Source organism: Athene cunicularia (assembly GCF_003259725.1).
Source record: "Athene cunicularia isolate RWA chromosome 2 unlocalized genomic scaffold, athCun1 chr2_part1, whole genome shotgun sequence".
NCBI classification, from domain to species: domain Eukaryota; kingdom Metazoa; phylum Chordata; class Aves; order Strigiformes; family Strigidae; genus Athene; species Athene cunicularia.
Window position 1 is genome coordinate 75,936,798 of NW_020799095.1, and position 22,848 is coordinate 75,959,645.

Below are 22,848 nucleotides of genomic sequence, written 5' to 3' on the forward strand. Positions count from 1 at the left end.
TTGCTTCTAATTAGGTGGTTTAAATAACATTTGTTTTCAACATAAACAAAATTATTTGTGTGCTGAAAATTCTTATGTGTTTACTCTGGATTGAAGCCAATGGCTGAATGAGGCATTACATATTTCAGTATTTCTTTATTCAAGTACAAAAGCCTTTTCAGTTCCCAAATGCTACATAATAGTTTGACTCCCTCCCATTGCTGGAGATACTTTTAATCAAGGTATTCTTCAAACTCTGCTCTGAGTCTTGTGAGCCAGTGAGAATTTCATATAAAACGTCAAACTCTGACAAATCTCCAGCAAGTCTCAGATTGCAGTAAAAACATGCATTTCATCTCACAGCTCAAAATTTGCATGGAATGGGTTGTGGTTCCTTGCTGTTACATTTCAAATCTTGTTGTGGGGAAAAAGGGTAATCAAGAATTTGCTGGACACAGAAAAACTACTCGTTACTGCTACCTTGATAAAATTAAGCTTGTGCCACAGCATTATGCAAAGCTAAGCAACAGCAAAACAAATTAAGCCACTTGGTCTGCAGAAGCAGCTGCTAGAGTTAATCAAGCTAAAGGTCCAAGTGTCCCAACACAACTTAAAGCAGCTCAGCTTCAGAGGTCTCACCAAGGTAGTACAAACCCTCTGTCCTGTTACTGGCAATGGCAGTGGAATGGTTGGTGGGCTGCAGGGCTACTCTGCTTTTCTACCCTAGTAATCAGTTAATTTAAGGTTTTACAGAGAGTCTTCAAAAATCAATTATTGCATCATCATAATTTTTAGAAAATACTGTAAATATCTATTTGTACTTTTCCAGACTTCACAAGCGGTGGATGCACTATAACAAGGTACATCTGTGTAAGGAGGAACACCCTTGTGCTTTACGGTATAATTCTACAGTCTGGCAAAGTTTAAAGCTTAGATTTTAGCATCACCTACAGAAAAACTCTGTTATCACATGTAGAAATTTGGGAGTGATTTCCAAACAAATTCAGAGCAGGAATTAATTGGCATTTTATAAAGTCTTCCTATGAACCCATTGTATTATCACTTACTGAGACACCAAATCTTTGTAGCCATTTTCCTTACAAACCGGGAAGGTAAAAGGCTGTACAGCTCCCTAAGTTGTTGGGAAACTGATTTCCAACCTACAGGCTACAAGACATTTAAGAAATTCCAGAGCCATTCAAAACACATCCTATTTATAGCTCATATGTAACAGCAAATCTAAAAGTAATTTAATAAATTGTGTAGTCTGGTTCAGAAATGATGCTGTCTTATCAAATAACACTTATGCAAACAATATTGACAGTTCAACTGAGTCATTTTATACAAAATCTATTACAATTTACTGTCTAATTATAAAACAAGCTTTATCCCTTTTCTTCGTATGCTGTCACTGTTTTGGCTCTGAAAATGGGAAAACCCACCGATAGGATTTGTTGTATTCGTGAAGAGTCATTTTTGACTTTTTCAGAATTACAAGTTTAACTACTTCACCCCCTGCTGCTAGCAGCTAAATAAGCAGAGGTTTTAAAATAGATGCTTTCTAAAATCTTCTGCCCTGCTTTCTTAGCAACAGGCCAGGCCACTGATTTATTGTGTAAGATGTTGCATTCAAAGTATTATTACAGGTAAAAGGGAACATACTGATAAAAAACAGCGATACAAAACCTCCCTTAGGTTTGCAGTGCCTTTTTCCCTGGAGGTGAACGGGGGAGAGCCATAACAAGTCACTGGGGTGCCGAGGTCTTGCCTGGGACCAGTGAGATGCCACTGGCAGGGGAGTCCCTCTCTCCTCTTTCTTAGGGGTCTGCTTGGGGATATTTTCATCAATTTTCCCATCACAGTCTGTATCCTTCTCCCTGCTTCCCAGGGTGGTCACTTTTTGCTCTCCTTTTCTCTCTGGCACTGCGATCACTCCCATGTATGAACCACAACAACTTCCACATCTAAGTGGGAGACAACTATTTTTCCCTTGTACAAACAGTGAGATGCATCTTCTACAGAAAATTCATTCAAGTTGTTCTGATTCATAGGGCAATTAAACCAATTTTTGGCCTTTTTTTTTTTTTTTTTTTTTTTACATTGGTCAAATTTAAGTTTCAGAGGCAATATCAAACAAGGCAATCTGGAGTGATAAATAGAGGACATCTGTTGCAGCATATGGCTTAACATAACAGCTGCATTGAACTTTTTCAGGAAGTAGTAATCCTTTGGAAAAATTCAGCTGGGCATATAATTTTGATGCCCCTGCCTGAGTGATGGACTATTGAAATAGTGGCAATTTAAAAACACTCTGTAGTTTGAAATGTTTGCCATTTGCAACACAGAGTACTTAAATTTTATTTAGAAAATAGGTTTTGTTTAGGAACAGATTTCAGTATTTCACTTTTTCTTTACAAAATGAAAGTTCGAGGATATACTGAAACATTTTTCTTTTGTGATGAAATCACTTTTTTCACGGTGGCCACTAATTTTAATTTTTAGGTTCATAAGCCAACCTCTCTTTGTCCCTCCCAAACAATCTTATTCTCAGTGTTGTCTTTATCTTGATAGTACTTTTAAGATTTAGCTAGTAAATAAGTTTTTCCTTTTTTTTTTTTTTTTTTTTTTTGAGCCTTTCATTTTGCATGTAGATGCGACTTTATAGATAGGACTAATTTCCTAATTGGTTCTTGTGAGAAAGGAGTTTGGTGCTTAGAGCTGTAATTTGATCTTCAGTTGTAAGTATGACAGTTTTAGTCTCTGTATTAGGGTCTGTTACATATATTTGGATTTTCGGGGCTGTAAAACATTATTTCATAAAATACATGTGTAAGCACGGAAAACAAATCTTTCCATTCATATATGCATCCTTGTTTTGCTTCCTTGATTTCTAATAAAGCATTTAATTGGAATGGTATTGGCATGAGTCATGTGTTAGGATTTAATTTTGTTTGAAAACAGTTGATTTACTTTTGTGTTTATCTCACTTAGAATGAATTAGTTTTGGTTTGGCTTCTGTGTTTTATGGGACCAGTTTAATTTCATCAGTTAGGAAAACAAGTTAATCAGGAACCACTGGTCTTTCCACAGTAACTTTAGTCAACTCTTCTAGTAACTCCACTGCTGTCTAACATTAAAGCTAGTAATTGTCTAACATTCTTGTATGACAGTTCTTCCCTTCCACAGTCATACATTATTTTATAGTGGGCAACAGGAAGAAAGCAGCAACGTTAGGTCAAAATTCAGTTCCATGAGAAGAATATGGACTTCTTCGGTTAACGCAATAGCATTTGGACAGAATTTGTTTGCAAGCAGTATTTAAATTGGTCCCTCCTTTTGGTATTAATAAAATCCTACATGTAATTTTGGAATGAAAAGAGCAGTAATTGAGAAAGATAGAGTTAACTTGTCAGAAGAAATTATTGTATTACTTACATGTAGTCATGTACTTGTATGTAGTCAAGATCAAGCTGTGTTTGTAATTTTTTAAAAAAACACAATAATCTCTAGTCTCTGTGGAAGTTTTTGCTTTGTTAAGGCTGTGAGTGACTGCAAAAGGGAAAAAAAATCATCTGGCTACAGCTTCGTTTACTGTTCCTTAAACTCCTGCCTGCTTATGACTTTTACTGAAACCCAGTCTCTTTCAATTTTCACTTTTCATGGGTCATCTTACACACAGATAGAAAACCACCTCTGTGCATGTAAATAAGTGAATTACAGGAAGGTGTGCATAGGTATGCATTCAGTAACCACACAAAAAAATTAGTTCAAGAAAATTGCTGAAAATTCCTCCTCTGATATGCCAATTTTAAACTTATTATTATAGTGTGCTTTTTAGGACCTCTTTTCACATGCTGTGAATTGTTCAGGTGCCAGAATTCACATCAGCCACTTTTTGTTGCCTACAGAAAGTCTGTTACTGAGACCAACTCCTCACCTTAATGGCTGAGCTGGGTGTGAAGTCTTAATGCACTTTGTATTAAGAAATGTAGCGGTTGGTATTCAGCGTCTTTACAGCAGTAATATCAGGAGCCCATACCCTACTGCCACTGGTCCAGCTCTGCAATTACAGGGGGTTTTGAATATCAAAACCACAGTAAGATCCAGCAAATTACTTTTCTAATACTTGAGAGCATTGGGTAGATGTTTTTCCTAAGGACTCCAGCAAAAGATCCCTTGTGCTTGGCTTCTGTGCAGGGTATTTAGCTCTCAGATTTCAGTCTTAATTGTTGTGTTCATGAGGAAAATTCCCTGTAGTATCTGTGCCTTCAGCATATAAACAAAAAAGCCTGCCAATGCCATGTTCACTCTTCCGGGTATGCAGTCTCCCAGCACTACCAAATGGCATTCCGCACCAGTCCATGACCAAACTATTAAATTGAGATGGAAAAGATGAACCTAGATGAGTTTGAAGACCTTTAGGGTTTTGTTTTTACAAGGAATATTAAATAAGCAAAATCTTAGTAGAAATTTAAGGTAGACCTAAATATATCAAATTAAGAAGAGTCAAAGTCTTGTTTTCCCAATAATATTTGTTTACTTAAGATCCTTTTACCCTATAATTTATTTGGCAAAGTACATCTTTTGCAGCACAAAAAAAATAAAATACTTAGTGGCAGTGTGACAGGGGAGATGCTTTTTGGAAAAGCTGACTTTTCCAGTTTCTTGGTTTCCATTTATATTTGTAGTCCAAGTTGTTTTAAGAGGCTTGTTTATATATATATAAAAGTCATAATTTGAGGTAGCATTAAATCATGCACTGAGTAGTTGTTTAGACTTTAGTGGGTTTGCACATGCTCTCTTGCTAGGGTGTTATTTTTTGCATGGAAGTGTATGATCTCAATTTTCTTAACTTTGAATGGAATAAGGATAGCATGTGGCTCATCAGGTCTTTCGTTACATCTGACTATAAATATACAAATGCGATTATCAGTTCTAAGTAGAACACTGGCTAAAAAATGCATTGAAGAGTTTAATCGGGATGAATTTGAGCTCCAGCCTGATTCAGAGATGATGAGTTTTTGGCTCAGACTGCTTCATTAAATTGGGTGACTTCAATTTTCTAAAACATTTTGCTTTGCTTCTTTAGGGTAAGTGATGCGATATCTAGTGCAATAGCTTAAATTAATTTATGTAAAAAGGAGTGCTGTTTCTAAGCTGAAAGCATGGTGGATAAGCTGTCTACTAAGTATTAGTAACATCTCATCAACCTGGACTGTGCTTTTGTAAGGGTTGGTCTTGTCTTCAGTCTTCTGGACTTGGGCTAAGAGAAAGACAAATCAAAGTTTTCCTGGTTCTCTGTTCTCTCAATTCCCTCTTCCAGTGACAACAAATCTAAATTGCCTTAACTAAGACCTATGTGTAGTTTTTCTTATGAACTGTATCTGTACAGTTACATCTTTGAAAAGGTTGCTTATAACCTTTTTCAAAATTTATAGCTGGTTTTTTGATTGTTGTTATCTGTGAGACGCCTTCTTAGAAAAGATAATTTACATTTAGTGCATTAAATGTACTGTTGAACATAGTAGATGCATGTCCTCTGATAAACTACTCCAGAAGATGTAACCTGGTACAGAAAGACCTCCTTAGCAAGCATTCCCATAGAGTCCTCTAAGAGTCCTTCATCTGATGTCTGCAAGACTGGTAATTGGTACTTGGACCCAAAATCTATCTTCCAACTGGAACCAGCTCAATGAGATTGCAAGATACTTTTTTTGGTGCGTTTCAGTTTGTTATATGTAAGGGTGAAAAACTTCAACCTGCAAATACACATAGTCAGTCTGGTGTAAGCTCTTTCTAGGGAGCATCCAACACAGCCTAAAGTGATCTTCAACTGGGGAGACAGAATTCCTACTCTGAATGCCTCACAACCCTAAAAGCGAGGAGGAGATAAAATGCTGTTAATGCAAGTGATCGAGTAAGAGATGTTCAACACTGATCTGATTAGTTCCTTATTTCCCCTTGTCTCCCAGGAGTCAGTCTATGGATGCTAAACTGTTGAGTTGGACTACTGAGTTGTTGGATTAACAGCTCACATCCAGTATATATACAGCAGGATGGCCCCCACTATTCATGATGAATCACTGGTATGCCAAGTCCAGTCCCTTCCTGTGGGCAGCTGATGACACACAAATGATTTAGGGGGAAGTCAAGGCACCTCTGAGGCTATTCCAGATTTGCTTATTGTCCTCAGAAACCCAATTCAGTCAGGGCTTTCAGAGTAAGGTGGCAAATGATCTCAGTCACCAGCTTCTTACTATAGTTGTAAAGGGCATGTAATGCATACATGCTTGAAAAATACTCTCAGGGTCATATGGAGAAGAGTTAGCTCCATAATGGAAGATGCCTCAGGTGAAAGCTTTATTTTATTATCACTTTCCCTTGCAAAGTCAAGACAATGGATCTTCTTCTTAGGTCCCACATAAATCTAGCTCCAGGTCATCCTTAGCAAAAGTAATGGAAAGTGAATTGCCAGTGCCCTTTCATAATTGCAAATTCTTAATTAAGGAAGGGTACAAGAAGACACTTAAAATGCCAACCTCAGCAAGTAGCAGACTCCACTACTTGTGAGAATAAATTATAATTTGTCAGAATATTACTTTTTTTTTTTTTTATTAATGTGGTCGGTAGTATTCAAAGACTTAAAATTAAATGAAATGTATTGTTCTAGGGTGGAAGAAGATTATCTTACTCCTTAAAACTGTCTTGTGAGGTGAAAAAATTTGAAAACTGTCAGGCCTACTGGGCAGTGCCATTTTGCTTGATTCTGCTTTGCCTTACAGTCATTTGAGGAGAAGGTAGAACAGCTAATTTAGTCTGGTGATCCCTTCATCCTCTTACTGTGAGGTTTAATTTCCAGTTAGTGAAACCAGACCCCACTTTTTGGCTCTTGGATGAATATGTAAGGTTTTATTTGTATTTGGAGCTCCCCTGTTGCTATGGCAGTTTATTGAGCAAAATCTCGTTTGCAGAGTCAAGTGGATTTTAAATGGAGAAAAAGGATTTAAAGAATATTTCTGGGCATCTCAACTATTGCTAAATACCAACTTCTCACAATGTTTATGTGAATTTGCTTTTAATTAGCAGGAACCTAGAGTGAATAGAAAAGAGTGTAGGCATACACATTTTTAAGCATTTTGCTAGACAGAGCTCTTATGTTTGCTTCTTTGGGTTTTTTTTATGCTTTTCCAGTTCATGACTAGTTCTTGAAGCCCAAAGTACTGTTTTGTTGTCATCAAAGCACTCTTTTCTGCTTCATTTCCAAAATAGGACTTCTTCAGTTCTTCACATTGTCTTGCGTAAGAACTAAATTGGACATTGAAGGAGGAAAGATTTGCATTCTGATTCTCTACTTCTACACCATGCACATCATTTGCACCTGCCTAGATAAATGTAAAAGAAAGGCAGCCACATCGTTGTTTGTACTAAAACCAGCAAAATACCTAGTATTTCAGGAACAGTAGATGTGCCAATAGAGCTTACCAAAAATAGGTCCTAGAAAAACAAGTATAAATATCTTTATGAAGGTCTTTATTCATTTAAATATGGTATTACTTTTCATAAAGGCATTCAGAAGAGAATTCATGCACAGACTCTTTCCCTTTAAAGCAGCAATTTTAAAATTAGAAAATTAACAGTATTCTGATATCTGTTTCTTTTTTTTTTATTTTGTCTGTAGCTGAAGTCTATCAGTTTCTGCCTTTTTACCGTGTACAGATTATTTTAAGGTGGCTTGGAGTTTTTTTATTAGTATGCTAAACAAAAAAATACATTAAGCTGCATTGCTGTCTTTGCATACACTTTCATATAAAATAATTAAACCATGAAATTATATAACTGAAACAGTCTCCCCATAGATGTAATTAGTTTTAAAGGGAAACCCAAAAATGTGTGTTGATTCCTGTTAATTACACCTCTCCTTCAAAACACAGAATGCTAAAGAAAGCCTTGAGCAATGGTATTCTCGCTGCTTATATTTATAAATGTCTGAGTGTACATTCTTGAGGCCTTTGGCAGTTTCCTCCCACCACCACTCACTTTGGTTTTTCGTAGTGTAATGTTCGTATTTGTAACCTCGTGTATATGATGATTATAATCTTTCTCTGTGTTGCTTCAAGACTTGATAGGCATAAAGGCATAACTCAGTTTTGCCACTCAAGGTTAGGTGTGGGGCCAGGCTACTGTCACTGCAGAAAGGAAAGCAGGAAGGAATAGGGGTGGGCTCTAGAGAAGAGGACATATGCTGGCAAGGGAAGAGGGAGGAAGAGGCAGCCTTGCTCTTCCAGATGCTCTGGGGAGGACGCTGGGCTAAAATAAAGACCTCTGCTTCTTCTGAGAAGTGTATTGCCAGCCAGCTTCCCCCAGCACTAGTAGCTGCCCAGCAGCAGCAGGCTCTTGGCACAGCACGAAAATCAAATGTGCTTTTCAAGTAAATATACAAATATATACAAGGGAATGGAAAACAGGTTCTCTTTTGCCCCCAACAATTTCTTGCCTGCTTTCTGTGTGATACACATCAGTGGCCCTGGTTCTTGCAGCTGCACTCAGAAAGCTTTGGCTCTCGATTGCTCTTCCTTTTCTATGGCACATTATGAATTTTAGCAGAAAGGGGTTTTTTAAATTCCAGTAAATCTCTTTGTGAGTTGCACCTTAAACTTGTTGTTTCTGTGCAAAAATGGTAATATTCTGTAATGTTGTAGAGTAAAATATTTACAATATAAAAAATGTTGAAGGCTGGGATAATACCATAGTGCTGTATCAGATTGTGAAGGAAGCCTTTTTGCTTTGGTAGTACCAACCAGCCTAGACCATTACTTTCAATAAATTGAACACAGAGTTGGGGTTTTGTTCTCTCAATGCGTATCTGTCAACAGTGATAGTCTTAGCATAAATCAGAACCTATTTTCTGCTATTGTTTTTTATTAATATTATTTAGAAGGAAGAAATCTGAAGGCCAAACCATTAAAAAATGCAGATAATGCTCCTTCATTCCGTGTGTGGTTCACAACCTAAATAGGCCTAGATCATAACTAGCTTCTCAGCTTTTAGGCTTAGCTCTGAGAAGTTTTCAGTGTTGCTGTGAATAATTCTTGTATATTCAAAGCTGTATTCTCACTGCCGAAGTGTGCAGGTGTTGTTGAGGTCCACTTACAATGTAGTCTTCTTTTTCTTGACAGAAACAGCTTTGTTAAGAACATCAATAATTTGAAATGTTCTGTAATATTTTTTTTTAAAAATGAAAACTTTTCAGTCTTTTTTGCAGAAGTGTTAATTATTAGTCACTTGCTTTTTTGGTAGGAGTTCTCTGGAACCTATCCTCCTGTGATGCACTGAAAATGCCAATCATCCAGGATGCCCTCACAGTGTTGACCAATGCAGTGATCATCCCTCACTCTGGTTGGGAAAACTCTCCACTCCAGGATGATCATAAAATACAACTCCATTCATCACAGGTGCTGCGCAATGCCACTGGGTGCCTAAGGTGAGTACTGCATAACATTTGCTTTGCCTTAATCATCTTGCTTTGAATTGGTATTTCTTATTCTTAGGCATCTGTAAAGTAAATAATTGGTTTGTGTGTCAGCAAAGACGATGATTTTCAGTGCTGTAAACTTGAAGTTGGAAATTAATTAGGAAACAAGCTTCAGGCCATTCAAAAAGCAATCTCTATAAGCATCGCTGTGGGTTTTCTATTTTACTTTTCTTAGCAGTTTTGACCAGTCTTCTCATCCAAGCTTGTATATTACAGACATTTTTCTCCTTGTAAATTTGTCCCATTTCCCCAGTTGCTTAAGTGAAGTCAATATGTTCTTACTATTACACCCAATTTAATCAGCACAAAAAGTAATGAAGATGCTCACAAAAAGTAACGTGCCTTACGGGTTCCAGATGCCATTGCTGGAGTTATGATAAATATATAAAGTGTATTTTTTCTGCTCTGTGAAGATGAGAAATGGATTTCAATAAGAGACCAACCAATCTAACATTGTGCAACTAGAATACTCAAACAGATTCTTAGCAAGTATGGTATTTATTTATGTTTATATTCGTATGCCAAACTTGTATATGCAACACCAAGGTGCACTTATATAAATATGTGCAATATGATCTGTCCATTCCTAAAAATCGCTGTAGATGTGAGAATGAAAATAGGATGAGTAAGAAGAGTTTCAGTTCTGACAAAACCTTACAAAAAGATTGAGTCATAGCAATTTCTGACTTGCAGTCCTTATCATTGTGTTTAAACATTTTAACATTAGGCAAGTTCTTTCAACCATTGATTTTTTTTTTTTCTCCTTGTATATTGAAGATTCGGTAATCTGCCTGAGATATGTGAAAATCAATTAGTTAATATTTTTACTTATATCACAGGGAAATTGTTGTGAGAAAAATATATATCAGTAATACAGTGTATGTTTTATGCTACATCTGAAACAGATATCTCTCAAAGAGCTAAGTAAAAAAAAGCATTGATAGGAGGCAAAGTAAAATAGCAATATTTTTTACAAAGCAAGCACCTTTTTGTCTTTGTGCTTTTTCATCAAATGAAATGTCTCCCTTTCAGAATTAGTACTGGAAAAGTTTAACAGAAAATGTAAAAATTATTATTGACTGTTTATGTGTAATTGGAAGAGAATGAAAGACAGACAGTAATAACTTCCATATTGCAAATATACTTGTATTGGACTGAGATGCAGGTATGTATATGCAAATACCAGCTGTGTTAGGATGTGTTACTGAAGCTAGGCATTTGTACCCGAGTTGTACTGATTTTGAAAAGAGTTTGGTAGTATAATTATGTTGCACTGCATTCGAATTATTTGAAAAATGTTGGTCAAATCACTGTGACAGAAGTCATTCCATAAGGACCTGTGCCATGTTATATGTCTCACACTTCCGATGTTTAACCCATCTCAGTTAAAGAGCTGCCTCTGAAAGAAGTGTCCATTATAAATTTGGGACTTCACAATGCCCCTGCTCAGAATGAGCATGTCCAGTGTTGGTCTCCCCACACCATAAGATCTATCCTCCTGTTAATTTTTCCCAACTGCTTCTCAGGGACTGATGTCCATCCCTGATCCTGCAAACCTCAGTTCTTCCCACCTCATAGTTGATGGATTCGTTGCACACTGGTCTTGAAATCTTTCTTTTTTTTTTTTTTTCTTTTTTTTTCTTTTTTTTTCTTTTTTTTTCTTTTTTTTTCTTTTTTTTTTTTTTTGTGAGCGTATGTGCACGCCCATTTGCAAACTGATGTGAGCTTACTGTAGCCTGCACTGGTCAGCCTGAGGACCTGGGGCCACATGAGAATGGTACGTTGCCTGATCTAATACACACTGCTTTGCAGCAAGGCTTACTACCAAGTGCTTGATGGTATGCTGTCACAGCAGAATGGCTTCTGGTCAGCTCGTGCAAAATAAGCTCATATCTGCCTGCAAAAGACTGTGCATATTATAACTCTTGAATCCTTCCCAGGTAGCTGTAACAGCAGCTCTAATGACTGTCCTCAGCAGGTTGGTCTTCTTTCTAAACCCAGGCCGTTCCACCATAGTATGGCTTTTTAATATCTTTCTGGTATCAAACCCTTCCTGTTTCCCAGATGCATCTTTCTGTCCTCTCTAATGGCTTCAGATATTTATTTGGCCTTCATCCATCTTCTTTAGATAATTTCATCCCACTTAGTCTATATGGATGCTCTTTGGCAAAGCCAAAACATTTGGAGAGGGTTGAATTTTTGCTTCACACCAGCCGGAACTTTCTTGTTTACCTTTCCCCAGTCACTGTTGATAATCTCTCTCTGAACAAAACGTCAAGTTTGAGTTTGTGCAAGAGAGAAAAGTGTAAGTTGACCTCTGAGGTGGTAACTGAATTCTTGTGTTAAATTCATGTAAGATAACGGGGCTGTAGGCTGGACAAAACAGTCAATGTCAGAAAGAAAAGATTAGAAGGCTCTGTGGAGGTCATTGGAGTAGCGCACGCTCTGTGCAGGTAGTACCTTAGCTAGCATTCCCTAAATACCCACCACCCCCAATAAACTGAACAGCTCTCACACTTTCCACTTGACTAATTACAAGCCTCATATTTCCATTTCAAGATCTCAGTGGACAAGGGAGGTAATGTAGATCAAGAAGATGTAATGTGGTTGATGTCTTAGATAGTGCTCTGTTCATCTGGTAAATAGAAAAGTCTGTCGTCATCATCTTCCATGGGATAATTTCTTCTAAGACTCTGGTTTGATTGTTCTCTGTTGTTCTCTTTTTCTAATTTTGCTAAACTTTGTTTTTGAAGGGACACTGGTTAAAATTCAGTTGCATCAGGATTATCAGTGACAATGCTCAGAATCATAGGAAAAGTAGTTGTGTTCAGAATACTTGACAAATATTTCTGAATCCGTAATGCTGACAGATTTTAGAGACATCGGTTTGTATCACATCAGGTTTAAAGCTAGCAAATACACCAGGAGGATTGAGGAGGGTGGTGGGGGTGGTGTGGTGTTTTAGTCTTCTGTGCCTTTGGTTTTCTGATTCATTCACTGCTGAAAACCTTAAACAAGATCTGAGAGGTGCTGTAATATAATCCATCCCATATACAATGCTAAGTAGTTTGCAATGGCCATTATATAGGAACAGTCAGATATTTGTTTTGTGTTTTTTCACTATAGTATGTGAATTATTATTCTTTCTGCTGATCTTCCCTTTTCTCAGTTTCTTGATGAGTTTTGTATGCTTTTTCAATTAAAAAGTTGCTTATTAACTACAGATTTTAGTACAACCTATTCATTATCAATCTTAACCAAGTTATGTCTGCAACTTCAGTCCCACAGTAATCCAGCTGAAATCAGTATATGAAATCATATGAAAGACAGCGGCAACATCAGACCTTCCTTTTCTGTTATTTCCTTTTTTCCTTAAAGACATTATTTACAAACTGCACTTAGCTTACTTGTATAATTTGAAACAAAAAAAAAAAAAAAAAAAAAAAAAGAAAATAGCTGTAACACAATATTGTACTAATTAATTTTACATAACTGGAATACTTTGAAATGGTTTAGATAATTCAGAGCTCTAAATACAATGTTATACCTATCACTTACAAATTTAATCTTAATATTCATCTTTCATAAATTGCCAGACCTCAGTGTGGCATGTGGGAGAATAATCACCCAATTTACTTGCCTCCCCACTGAGGTACTAGTACCTTACCTCATTAAGCTATGTGAAAGTTTAACTTCGTTTCTTCCTTTTGGTTTTCCTGTGACTGCTTTATTTGTGTTGGGGAAATACTGTATCTTTGGTTTAGAGTTTGTGATTCATTTAGAATTTTTAGGGGAAGTCAGGTGAAAACTGAATTTGGAACCCCAGTTCTTTATAGCAGGGGTTTTACAATCACTAATCTGAAATTTAAAAATCAACAGGAGACACACTGCATAATGTTGTCTTAATGTTGGAGCGTCAAGCTTACTTATCACAAAACTAGATCTCTGTCCAAGACTACCTGAAGAAAACCCAGACAAAAAATCTTTTCAAGAGTTATTTTCAACAGTCTGGAACCTTGTTTTTTTCCATGAATTTAAGGTGAATTTAAGTTGAGAGAACCTCATCTGAGGGCTTTAAAGAATTTTAAGGATTTACTGTTTTAAGATTCTCATCTGGATTTACATGTAAAATCGTAAAATGCTATCTTTTCATTTCTTCCATTTTCTGCTTAATTTCTCATCATACACTGAAGGTACAGACACAATTGTGAAAATCGAAGTTCTATTAAAATATTTATTTCCCCCTGTTAGTTGATTAAAAATTTTATGGGAGAGTAATTCAAGTACATTTGGTTTATAAAGTTTCATAACTTTTAGATTTTCATACTTCATACTTTCATACTCGTCAAACCTTTCACAAAATACCATTACTTATTTTTCAGCTGAAAAAATACGTAGCAAGCTCTCAGAGTAGAAAAGAAAAGGGGAAAATTGCTTTTAAAACATGAATAGAATGTAACTCACCCATTCCTATTTTCTGGATAGATCAACTTTTGGAAAGAACAAATTACCTTGATAAAACAATTTGTGTTCGCTGTGAAGCCTGAATATCAAGTTTTTAACTGTTTTGTGGATGAATTATCTGTTTCACAGACATTTACAGCTAATGCATTTATCCCATTGTCTTATTTCTCCTCCGGATCTCTTATAAGCATCCAAAGTCTATTGATTCATGTTTGTAGGAATTTCTATAATTAGTTTTGAATATAACATTCTGCTTCATACTGACAAAAGGAAGATGTGGGGCAGCATAAAATAAATAGCATAGACTGTTATTATTCATCATGTGTTTAGTTTCTAAAGAACTATACATATATATGAAGAAACATTCTTATGTGTGTGAAACAAAGGAACTTTCTTATATGTATGTGGGAAACATGTTTCTCAATAAACTGATACATGCATGTATGCATGTGTATATGTGTGTTTCTATGCATATACATACAGATATAAAAGGGCTGGTTATTGAAGCTAAAATATGTTTCTATTTCTCCTGACTGGTGAAAGTTCTGAATATCTTCAGTCGTGTATAAACACAGCTGGCTTCTTACAGTAGGACCAGGACCTTTGCTGGTGGTTTTATCATTCTCCTATCAACAGCACACTCACATTTGGACAAGGGAAAAGATGTGGATATTGTCTACCTGGATTTTCAAAAAACATTCAACACAGTTCCCCATAGGATTCTCATAGAAAAAATGGCTGTTCATGGCCTGGATGAGCGAATGGTCTGCTGGATCAAGCACTGGCTGGATGGACGGTCCCAGAGAGTCGTGGTCAGTGGAGATAAATCCAGCTGGTGGCCAGTCACAAGTGGTGTTCCTCAGGGCTTGGTGTTGGGACCATTTCTGTTCAACATCTTTATTGATGATCTTGATAAGGACATATCAGTAAATTCACAGATGACACCAAGGTAAGCAGGAGAGTCGATCTGTGTGAAGATAGGGAGGCACTAGAGAGACTTGGATAGATTGGATCAGCGGGCCAACGTTAACGGCATGAGCTTCAACAAGGCCAAGTGCCAGGTCCTGCCCTTGGGCCACAACAACCCCCAGCATGGCTACAGGCTTGGGGAGGTGTGGCTGGAGAGCTGTCTGGAAGAGAAGGATCTGGGGGTTCTAATTGACAAGCAGCTGAACATGAGCCAGCAGTGTGCCCAGGTGGCCAAGAAAGCCAACGGCATCCTGGCTTGTATCAGAAATAGTGTGACCAGCAGAAGTAGGGAGGTGACAGTCCCCCTGTGCTCTGCACTGGTGAGGCCACACCTGGAGTGTTGTGTCCAGTTTTGGGCACCTCAATACGAGAGAGATATCGAGGTGCTGGAGCGAGTGCAGAGGAGGGCAACGAAGCTGGTGAAGGGTCTGGAGAACAAATCCTATGAGGAGTGATTGAAGGAGCTGGAACTGTTTAGTTTGAGGAGGAGAAGGCTGAGGGGAGACCTCATCACTCTCTACAGCTACCTGGAAGGACATTGTAGAGAGGTTGGTGCTGGTCTCTTCTCACAGGTGATTAGTGACAGAACAAGGGGGAATGGCTTTAACCTGCAACAGGGGAGGTTCAGACTGGACATTAGGAAAAAAATTTCACAGAAGGAGTGGTCAGACAGTGGAATAGGCTGCCCAGGGAGGTGGAGGAGTCACCATCCCTGGATGTGTTTAAGGGTCGTTTGGATGAGATGTTGGGGGATATGGTGTAGGGGAGAACTTTGTAGAGTAGGGCTGATGGTTGGACTTGATGATCCCAAGGATCTTTTCCAACCTGAATGATTCTATGATTCTATGATTTTGTCCATCCCTTTGTATGCTGTAGTGGATATAGAGATGTAGGACTTGCCAGCCTGTCTCAGTATTTCCCTTGCTTTTTCTAGAGACCAGGAGCTCTTCCCAGTCTGACCTTGCAATCTTGTGCATCAGATAACAGAAAGCCCATGCTCCATTAAGAAGCCTGTCAGAATCAAAAACTCATATTAATTATGTATTTCCACTGTCAGCCTACTCAAGGGAGGAACTTTTACTATAACCAGTTCCAGCAGAGAAGAGGCATGGGAGAGAGACAACTACCTAGAGGGATACTGAATCGGGATTATCCACTTGTAGAGAGGAAGCTGTCCAGATCCAAACCTGCATTTTTTATCCTCTTACCCCTCAAATCCAGTCTTATCCTGGAAAAAGGGGTAATCACCACTGTTCTTCTCTTGTTAGTACATTTTGATCCATTAAAATTACACAGCTAGTGTGATTAATATCCAAGGATCAACATATCAGCAGATTTGATGCCAATTAATTTAGCTATATTCTATGAATGTATTGTGAAACACATTATACTTTACATAGTCTGCAGACTTGCACACCATGTGTTAAACTTCATTTGGCCACAACTAAGATGTTAAATCAAGTTAGGGAGTTCCCATACTCCAGGGTTTTACTGGCTATACGGGTGTGTCCACTGCTAAACAAATACAGTCTCCTGAGAGCTCTCCTCAGTTTGGAAATTTCTCTAGGATCTGGAGTTGAAAGTAAGTGCAGAGAAAAGCCTTGTCAAGAAGCTAAGAAAAGTTTACCTTTAATGTCTGATTTTGTGAAGTTAAATCCCTTTTCACTAAAAATTTTTTATTAAAATCATATCATTTATGCTTCTGGGTCCCAGCAACAAAAAGAGGGGCTAGTGACAAATTCTCCATTATTTTGAAGAAACTGAGAAGGATTCCTGACATGTACTGTACGAACGACTACCAGATAATTTCCAGTTTAATATAAATGAAAGTATCTTGATCACAACTTCTACATCTTGTCTTTCGAGGTTAAAGCTGAATGGCATTTTGCTTACTTTTAAATATATTAGCTCAGAAGTTCTATATTACTTGTACAAGATGAATTTTGAAAAACTGTCTTCAATAAGTTTGATAATGCCTCCCAGACTACCATACAGAAACATAGTTCACAGGAGGAAAAATGAGCTGAACTGCTATTTCTTGTGTTTTAAAACAAGATAGAAAGGAGTAGACTCTGAAGTGGCATTTACCTAATGGCAGGCATTTTAATCAATGAGTAGGTGTCTATAGAAGAACCTGTTTTTTAGAGGCTTTGAGTATTTCTAGACTATCACTGATTTACCAGCTCTGAAAATAATTTTTACTTTTGATGTTGTTGATAATGAGTTTAAGTGCCAAATTTCAGGCACCCCAATTAAAAACTTGCAGACAGGCTTCTTTCATGGTCATAAACTATGCAAAATTTATTTTTAAAAGGGCCTGAAACTTTATCTAGCTCATGTGTAAATGTCCACTGCATATTTTACAGCCATATTCCTAGTCTTTCAACCACAGACCAAAACAGGAAAAATCACAGGAAATTAGTAAGAGTCAGTCTGCTGTGGAAAGTATTTCACCTTATCGAGAAGCTAAAGGTCCAGTCCAGAAAAAAGTCACAAAGCAATCTTAGAGGCCACAATGTTTGCATCCCAGTTAAGCATAAAGTTTTGGAGGCAAAATTCTGAAAGGTGTGAGAGAGATTGTTCCTTACTGAATGGTGCAATCGTTCAGAAATGTAGCTGAAATAAAAATCTAATGTTAGGATTCAGGGTGAGGGAGATCAGTGTCCTCTGATTGCTGCTGTAATATTTTTAATCAGAAGATACTCAAGGGAGAAGTACCAACAGAATTAAATGTGTAGCTGTGTCAGATACTTAAGCACCCCACTTTTTCTTCACAGTGCAGTTACTCCCACTTTGCATATTCATGAACAAATTTATAAGGTTTATACAAGGTCATACTGTATTAATTATAGCAGTGGTATTCAAATAGCACTCTGAAGTTTAATGCTTTTTCAGCATTTCTGGTAAAAGGATTACTTCAGCCTATCAAATTGATGCTACAAATTCCACGTAGCGCTGGAAGTTCATTCTGAGCTCAAGTTGATCAAAATCTCAACCAGATATTTTGGCTTTAAACTGATGTTATGGAAGGCTTTTGTATTCTTACTTGGTCTTAAAAATATTGCGGCATAGTTCCAGACACTTTTTTCTCTCCTATTCTTAAAAGCATCTAACAAGCTTTGGTGGTGTACTCTGATAAGAGACGCTGGGCTACTCTGCCTAAATCTGCCCTCAGATGCAGAAGGAACTCCCAATGTATTGATTTTGCACTGAGATAGCCAAAAAGTGACCTGTCAACATCCATCTTTATAATGTTATGTAAGTGATGCCTGGGCAAACATGGAAACTCATTCATATTTCAGTGTGCCTCCATGTTTGGATACAAATTAGAAATATTGGACCTATACATCAGAGAGTGCTAATTTAGGACCTAGCTGAAATTTATTTCCTATTCTCCAACCAGGATCTTTTATTCTCCGTAACATGAATGTATGTGGGGTTTTTACAGAAAATAAAACCAAAATAACTTATCTGGGTGTCATACAGTTATAAATATTTACTTGTGCTATGGCAGAAGTGTGTTATTCCTGTAATTTACTGTTGCTGGAAATCATACACACACATATGAAAAGAATGAATGTGCCTTAGTACCTTTGCTTTCATTTTACACTATTCTTAGTCTCAGCAACGATGACAAAACTGACAGCTGCTGCCTCTTAGACTTGAATGACTTATGGTGTACCATAGCCTTGGGTTAGGGATGTGTTGAATATCTCAAGTATCTTTTGAACGACTATTTTCCCAGCTTTTGGTGGGTTTAATTCCTTTCAGGTTGAATGCCCGCTGTTAACAAGGGCCTAATATGAAAATTAAATGTCCACTCATATTTGCATGGTTAGGTAGTGTTAATTTACATTTCCTTCTGTCAGAGGATTAACCTGTGTGGATGTGAGTGCTCTGAAGAAAGTGAAATTGTTTGGTTTGTGAAAGGGCTTAGATTCTGGGGAGGGGGATTTCATTTCAGAACAGTTTTCGTTTATGCAGTAGTGAGTGTTAGCTTGGCAGACACTCTAGTAAAGTATGATCTGAATCTTGGTGGCCTGCTGACTTGATTTGAGCTGACTCGCAGCCCAGCTGACTATAATGGGCCTCCTTCTTGCTGGCCAGCTGTGATAGTCAAGTATCACAGTGGCACAGGTATTTTCTTTTTTGGGAAGAGTACCCAAGCCTGTGTGGCGCCTCATGTGTTTTAGAACATGTCAACGCATCCACAGCGCAGCCACTGCGTGGGAAGCTGAAGAGATGGAGCCAATTGTGCCTCACCTGTCTGGGCCCATTGGAAAGAATCACAAGGGCCACAGTTGTCAGTGGGAAACAGAGTGCACCTTTGTTGTTGCTTTACAGACTATCCAAAATCCTGGACAGTCCTTTTCAAATGGGTACTTTGAAAAACTGGTATAGTCTGGTTCCACAGAAAATACTATTTGTCTCAGCATGAGAGAAAACCTGATTGTGACAAGTCTGTATCACTACTCACAGTCATGGTGACTGATGATAGAGGATGATGATTTATTTACGCAAGGAAGATGAAAAACACGATCGTCCAGAGTTTGTATGCCCTCTCAGTTCCATCAAAGATAACAGAGTAATATTCAGTAAGGTTCAGGTTCTTCGGAGCTAATAGCTTTATTTGTATATTAACTAGCTTTTCTCCTCTTAAAACTGTTTGCATTACTAGGCAATATCAAAAAGGAACATATGAAAACACATGGCTCTGCATAGTAAAGGAAAGGAAGGGCATACTTCTGCAGCTTTACCTCATTATCTTATGATAGACTGCTTCAAATCTGAAGAAACTTCCCTTAGGAGTAAGAAGATCATTTGGTTTCTTTGCTCAGTCTGAGGATTTTCAGTAGAGATATCTGTTTGAAGTGTGCTGAGCTTGCTTCATCCTTCTGGATAAGCCAGCCAACATCACAGAGTAAACATTTTATCACACCCTTTCAGAATATTTTGGGCATGTGAACTGTCTCACTTCAAGCTCAGGAGTAATTAATGCCAGCAGCTCAAGTTGAGCCAGTGCTCAAGTCTTTTCCTGCAAGAAGGCTTTGATGGCATTCCACATTTCTGCAAGTTGATGATCTACTTGAGAGCTCCTGAGAAACACTCTCCAGTAATATCCTTAGCACCAGAACCCATAAGACCTGCAGTCGCCACTAACCACACTTACAAATGTTATTATTTTTATCTGTTTTGGAACTATTTTTCCAGGAAGCCTCCTGATTAGTTAAGTAAATAAATAAAAACACTGCTTCTGGGGGATCTGATGGAATAAGCTGCAGATTGCCAAGCCTGCTTAGTTTACAGTCCAATCACGATATCTTAGCTGAAGACTGAACAGCAGCAGATCATTTCTGGATGTCATCTTCCGTTTAACTTTGCCTAGAGAGTGTTGAGTTTGTGTTCTTACAGTCCCTACACTTCTCCATAGAGGAGTTTTAGCACTTTGTGAGATTTTTCCTTGAGTAGAGAGGACAACCTAGTAAGAATGCTTCAAGGAAGAAAGATGAAGTTCATTACTTGCAGTCAAATGGATTTCCCCCGTTCTGAGAGGATTAGCAAAATGGACAGTTAATCTGGGAGTAAATTTAGACTTTTATAAAGACTGAAGTTAAAAGGCATTCACTAATTCATTTCATCACTTCTATCTAATTTAGGTATGTGAGAGCATTCAAAGCTAAAGCAAGGTGATGCTGACTTCCAGCTGTAGCTCACTGATACACAGTTTTGCAGACATCACCTCAGAAAGGCAACAACGGAACAGCACGAGAGGATTTTCCCGTCTTCTGCCAGCAAAGTCTGTGCTAAGTTTCTGCCTAATATGGCAGGCAGGGTAGAAGACTTTCCTCTTTAAAAATCAGTTAAAGATACTAGAGGTTTGTGCGTTTTAAGTTTTTTTCCTGTTGCCTTCCCTAAATTAGTTTCATATTGTATTTTCAAGTTCTTTATTATTGTTGAGAAAGTTACCCTTGGAAAGAAAGAACATCTTCTTTTTAAATAATAATAATTGTGCATTTTAACTGCATCTGTATGTACCATATGAAAACATTTAACATCTTCTTGATAGTATTTTCAGCTAGGATTGCATACTACATACAGAGGATTTCTGTGACAAAGTAACTCTGAAGTATTCATCCTAGTGTAGCTTTTTTACTTTCACAGTTCATTTCTTTTTGTCAGGTACTCATTTATTATAGTTAGTTGGTTACAGCTTCAGCATTTTCTCTTGAAGGACAGTAGCATTGTGAAATACCTCCTCCTCTTCGCCTGCTGTCATTCATCCATCTTTATATCTGATTTACTATGAGCAGAAGTACAATACTTGCAAAGTGTTTCAAAAAAGATAGTCATGAAAGGGCACAATGTAAGTATGTGCATATGCAAATGTGGGTGGGGCTTTTTTTAATCCCCTAATGAGTTAGAAATACATAATAAAGTACAAAATGACAATATTTTATTCACAAAAAAATATTATTTCCCTGAGTTCACTTTATGTAATTTGTGTTTAGGACATTTTTCAGTAGACTGGTCAGATGCATTGATTTTGATTCATACCTGCTGTCTTTGGTTGCCAGACTTCAAAGGAGTGTCTTCTAATCTATGCAAATATGAGAAAATGCACAATATCGTCTGTACTTTTGGTAGGTACTTACGTGTTACAGTTAGCTGCCTGTGCTTGCAGTCTGATTGCAGTCCAGGCTGCTCAGGTGAGCACTTGAAGTCTCTACGTAGACCTAAGGCTGCCTGGCGTTCGGCACAGCTTGTGACCTCAGAAGTATTTAAGTTTCATAACACCACAGAAACAAGGGAGATCTTGTATTTAGTTAACAAACTGGATGCAGGTGAGAGGTCATCCTTTTTATAGCCCGTGTGATAAATGAAGCACAGAAGAGAGTAATGGCTCTGTTTACATTCACCTACACCATAACCAAGTGGCAGAAACAAACTGTTACAAGTTAGTGTGAGTATTTGCTGTGCACAAGAAAAGGATCAACTGGGGCAAATTTAAGAAGGAAGATGCAGCTTCATTAACTTCACACCAAGGACAGTGATGTAACTAGGGTGATGTCTTCTATGCTAGACATCATTTGTCTTGAAAGCAGTGTGGTCCTCCTTAGCCCACTCCTCAGCACAGTCATGTCACCCTTCCCTGTCACTGTGTTGCAGAGGTCACTGAGGACAACTGATCCACACAGAGGCACAGGATCCACCAGCAAAATCAGCTGGACTGTGGCTGCCACTGGGAACACCAGCACTGAGACGAGGGAGGGGGAAGTTCACATCCATGATGACTTTTTCTGAACTGAAATTTTACACGAATGATGTGGGGATATTTAATTGTTTTTATAGGAACAATGTGTTTGTTTTTTTTGCTTTTTTGCTTTACTTTTGAGAGGACTGGTCATTTTGGTTTTGCCTTTATTTAGATTGTAGAAAAGTGAACTAGAAGAGTCTTTGAGCACTGAATTAATCCCATTTCCCAGATTTTTAAATTTTTTTTTATTTTAATTTAGGGATCTTTTTGTTTGGGTTTCAGTCAAGAAATCTGAGGTACCCAAAGTTAAGTAGGCAGCATATCCACCTTGGAGGAGTTCAGAGAAATCAGTCACCTTCCTTTGTTTATAAAAGCAATTTATGACTTGTTTTAAGTGTCTTGCTTAACTAGGCACCTGCATGAAGTGTACTGGTTGATTAGAGGCATACTACTGTTATACATCACATTTGTGTATACACGGATGACCTGTAAATAATCAGTTTGTTTTACCATTTCCTCCTCCAAATGGATAGGTACTTTAAAATACTTTGATATTATTATTATCTATAATGAAAATATATCATTACCTGCTAATAAACCACGAAGACAGATACATATGCATCGGGGGGGGGGGGGGGGGGGGGGGGGG

General features: G+C 37.7%; 1 protein-coding gene across 7 annotated transcripts in view; it reads left to right on the forward strand.

Moving 5' to 3' along the window:
• The window catches only part of LOC113476639 (catenin delta-2), a 266,375-nt gene that overhangs the window by 118,333 nt on the left and 125,194 nt on the right, over positions 1-22,848 (forward strand). For all 7 annotated transcript variants that reach the window (XM_026842472.1, XM_026842471.1, XM_026842466.1 and 4 more), the window contains one exon: positions 9,277-9,460. In XM_026842472.1, the coding sequence (XP_026698273.1) occupies positions 9,277-9,460 (184 nt within the window). The remainder of the gene's footprint in view (positions 1-9,276; positions 9,461-22,848) is intronic.